Here is a 2,879-nt window from a genome sequence, read left to right on the forward strand (position 1 = left end):
AAAAATAACATCAAAAAAGAAATGGCATATGCCCTTGGAACCTGTCTCCTCATCAGTAAAAGAAAAATCATAATAACCACTTTGCAGTCTTGTTCTGTTAGAAATAATGTAGAGAAACAACCAGCTAAGAATCGACACATCATAGATATCACCCAGTCAGCACGTAGTGTGGTGTGGTTCACTGACCTCATGATGACTTGCTTGGCCAGTGGCATAGCCACTGTGGACTGCCGTAGCCCTGTGCCATTGGCAACTGTTACTCTTGTGGCAATTTTACTTCCCATCCTGCAGAAGAGCAGTGCCTTTGGGGACCTAGCCCAGGGTCTTGAACACATTGAATACTTGATGGAGGGAATTGAGCTCATCCACAAGTATTGGCTCAATGTGTCTCTTCAGAGCCTGCCTCCAGTTCTCATTGTATTGGTGAGACTTGTGCACCATCACACAGGGGAAGGACATTGCCTTCCTACTGGCAAATGAGACGCAAATGACTATGACTTTTAAAACAAAACTTTACTATGTAACATCTATAAAGGTTATGACCTGTGTATCAGGATCACAGTCTTTGACTCCTTTTTCTAATACCTGGCCCCTGAAGCTCTTCCTTTCAGTGAGAGGAGGCTTCAACCCTGTAGTCAAAGTCTACATATTGGGGCAGTTCACCCCTTGGGCCAGTGCAGGAAGGGAATAGTAGTGGACCTGCCTTTCAGGAGCCTCGAGAAAGGGGTAGGAGGCAGAGTGGGACAGCATGGGAGGAAAGTTCAGGGTGCGGAGGGGAGGGAAAGAGGGGATCTCTGCAAAGACAATCGGGAAGGGCGATGGGGTCTGGCGCTCTGGCATCCCCTTAGGTGAGGGCTCCTGTGAAACCACCAGAGCAGGTTGGAGGGGAACAGCGGCTTCCTCCTTGGGGCTTCCACCTCTGAAGGTGTGACGCATGTCTTCATGGGGGAGTGGATCCGATGGAAGAACCGGAATCTGGAGTTCAATATCCGTATAGGCAACAGGCCGGGGAGGGTCTATTCTGATGGTGGCCGTCATGCCATGTCTGCGTAGTTTGTTGACCCAGTACAGCAGTGGGCTGTAACTGAAGGTGGCAGCTTTCATCACCTCCACCCACTGCTGGGCACGCTGCCTCCTCCGCAGGTTCTTCCTCCAGTGGAGTAAGAGGATGCAGCCAACAGTTATCACGGTGCAGAGCCCCAACAATCCAAAGTACCAGGGCACCCACTCTGAGGCAGTAAAAAAAAGAAAAGAGGCAAGCTGACTGACAGCTGTAGCTTGGGACCTGAACTGTATCTCATTGGCTCATTCATCCTCTCATTCCCTCCCACCTTTCTCAAAGACATGCCTAATAATTTCCTGATTCAGTCAAAGCTATATTTGCAGGGCATGTAAGCGACCCCATTAGCCTTTTACAGATAAGGAACACTAGGTGTAGAGGGGCCATGATCTGCCCAGACTCAAGTCAGGCCTTCTGGCTCCTGCCGCAGTCTGGCTGCAGCAAAATAACCAGGGGGTGATGAAGAACTTGTGTACATTGATACAGCAGGAGTGGGAGCCGTTTATTGTAGGACAACAGAGGTATTTATACATTCCACACAGCTTATCTTAATTAACATAAACTAGATGCAGCAGTCAACCAATAAGAAATCTCCACACTTAATGGCTCCCTGGCATTACTTCACAAACCACTCCCTCTGGCAAGATGCCAGGTGCCATCCAGACTTGTTTACAGACTCTAACAGGCTCCCAGTCCAGGACCCATACAGTCACTCAGACCCAGAAGCCTCACTGAGGGCAAGGACCTCAAGTGTATCTTTTCTGCTTGGGCAGAACATGGTCTCTGCCTTCGAGGAGTCCTTAGTTTCCTAGAGGAGTCTGTCTCTTAATTAAATAGCACTCCATTCAGGCAGCCACCACCCCCATTCATGCAAAGGGTCTTCCCTGAAAGTTTGTCCCCCACACTCAAAGGTCTGGGTTTACTTACTGCCTGGAAGGCCCATGTCCTCCTTTTGTGAATCCGTAAGTTTCACTCTGGTTACCAGGACTATGGCTCTGGAAAGAGTGAACTCACCCACTACTCTGCCCACCAATGGGAGTCCCCAGAAGGCCCAGTCCCATTGTTCTCTAAAGATGAGGTCACCAGGTTCTGAGCATCAGGAATTCTTGGGCTGGTGCTTGTAGAGTGGTTGGCAGTTGATGGAATAAGGGACTCCATCATGTGACATCTCATGAGCATGTTGTTTTCCATGAAAGACTGGTCCACCATTGAATTGTCTGTTCCCAACTTTGTGTGGTGAACTCACAGGGCAGCCCCCAGGAAAGGCCCTTACACCCTCAGGAACTTCTACTTGTGTTTTCAGTTGTTAGGGAGCCATTTTTCAGTGGGGAATGGGGCAGGGAGGACAGTGAGCATTGGACATCCTTACCCTCAAGAAGTGTCTTACCTAGTTGTCAGGGAACAAAAGGGCTCAGAAGAGCCCTACTTTTGCTCCTACCATTTCTCTTTTGTTTCTTCAAGTGTTTTTTGGGCATCATCAGGTCCCATGGGAGCTCCCCCATATGGGATCCTGCTTCTGTTTCCAGCTTCATCTCCCTCCCCATCCATCATATACTGTTTTCCACACCTCCTTATCCTCCCAGGTGGTCAACTCCCCAACTCTGACACAAAGAGTCCTTTCAGTTGATTTCCAAATTTCTAGAACTCTGAAGCAGATGAATTTGAAACAAATTGATTTTACTATAAGTTTTACTATGAGTTTGTATAAGTGGAAAATATAATGTTCTACAGATTTAATATATGATTGTCTATATTAACTGGTATAAAAGTGATGCCCTTTTAAACAATACAACCCACCCACCATGGACAAAGAAAGTTC

At 47.8% G+C, this 2,879-nt stretch overlaps 1 protein-coding gene across 1 annotated transcript; it reads right to left on the minus strand.

Moving 5' to 3' along the window:
* Window positions 1-642: 642 nt before the first annotated feature.
* LOC308643417 (testis-expressed protein 38-like) lies at window positions 643-2,592 on the minus strand (the record flags this gene model as incomplete). Its single annotated transcript, XM_081283272.1, has 2 exons — window positions 643-1,229; window positions 2,499-2,592. 2 exons carry the CDS (start codon window positions 2,590-2,592, stop codon window positions 643-645), a joined length of 681 nt encoding a protein of 226 aa, XP_081139398.1.
* Window positions 2,593-2,879: the final 287 nt, after the last annotated feature.

The sequence above is a fragment of the Spermophilus citellus genome (assembly GCF_964194105.1).
Source record: "Spermophilus citellus genome assembly, chromosome: 3".
NCBI classification, from domain to species: domain Eukaryota; kingdom Metazoa; phylum Chordata; class Mammalia; order Rodentia; family Sciuridae; genus Spermophilus; species Spermophilus citellus.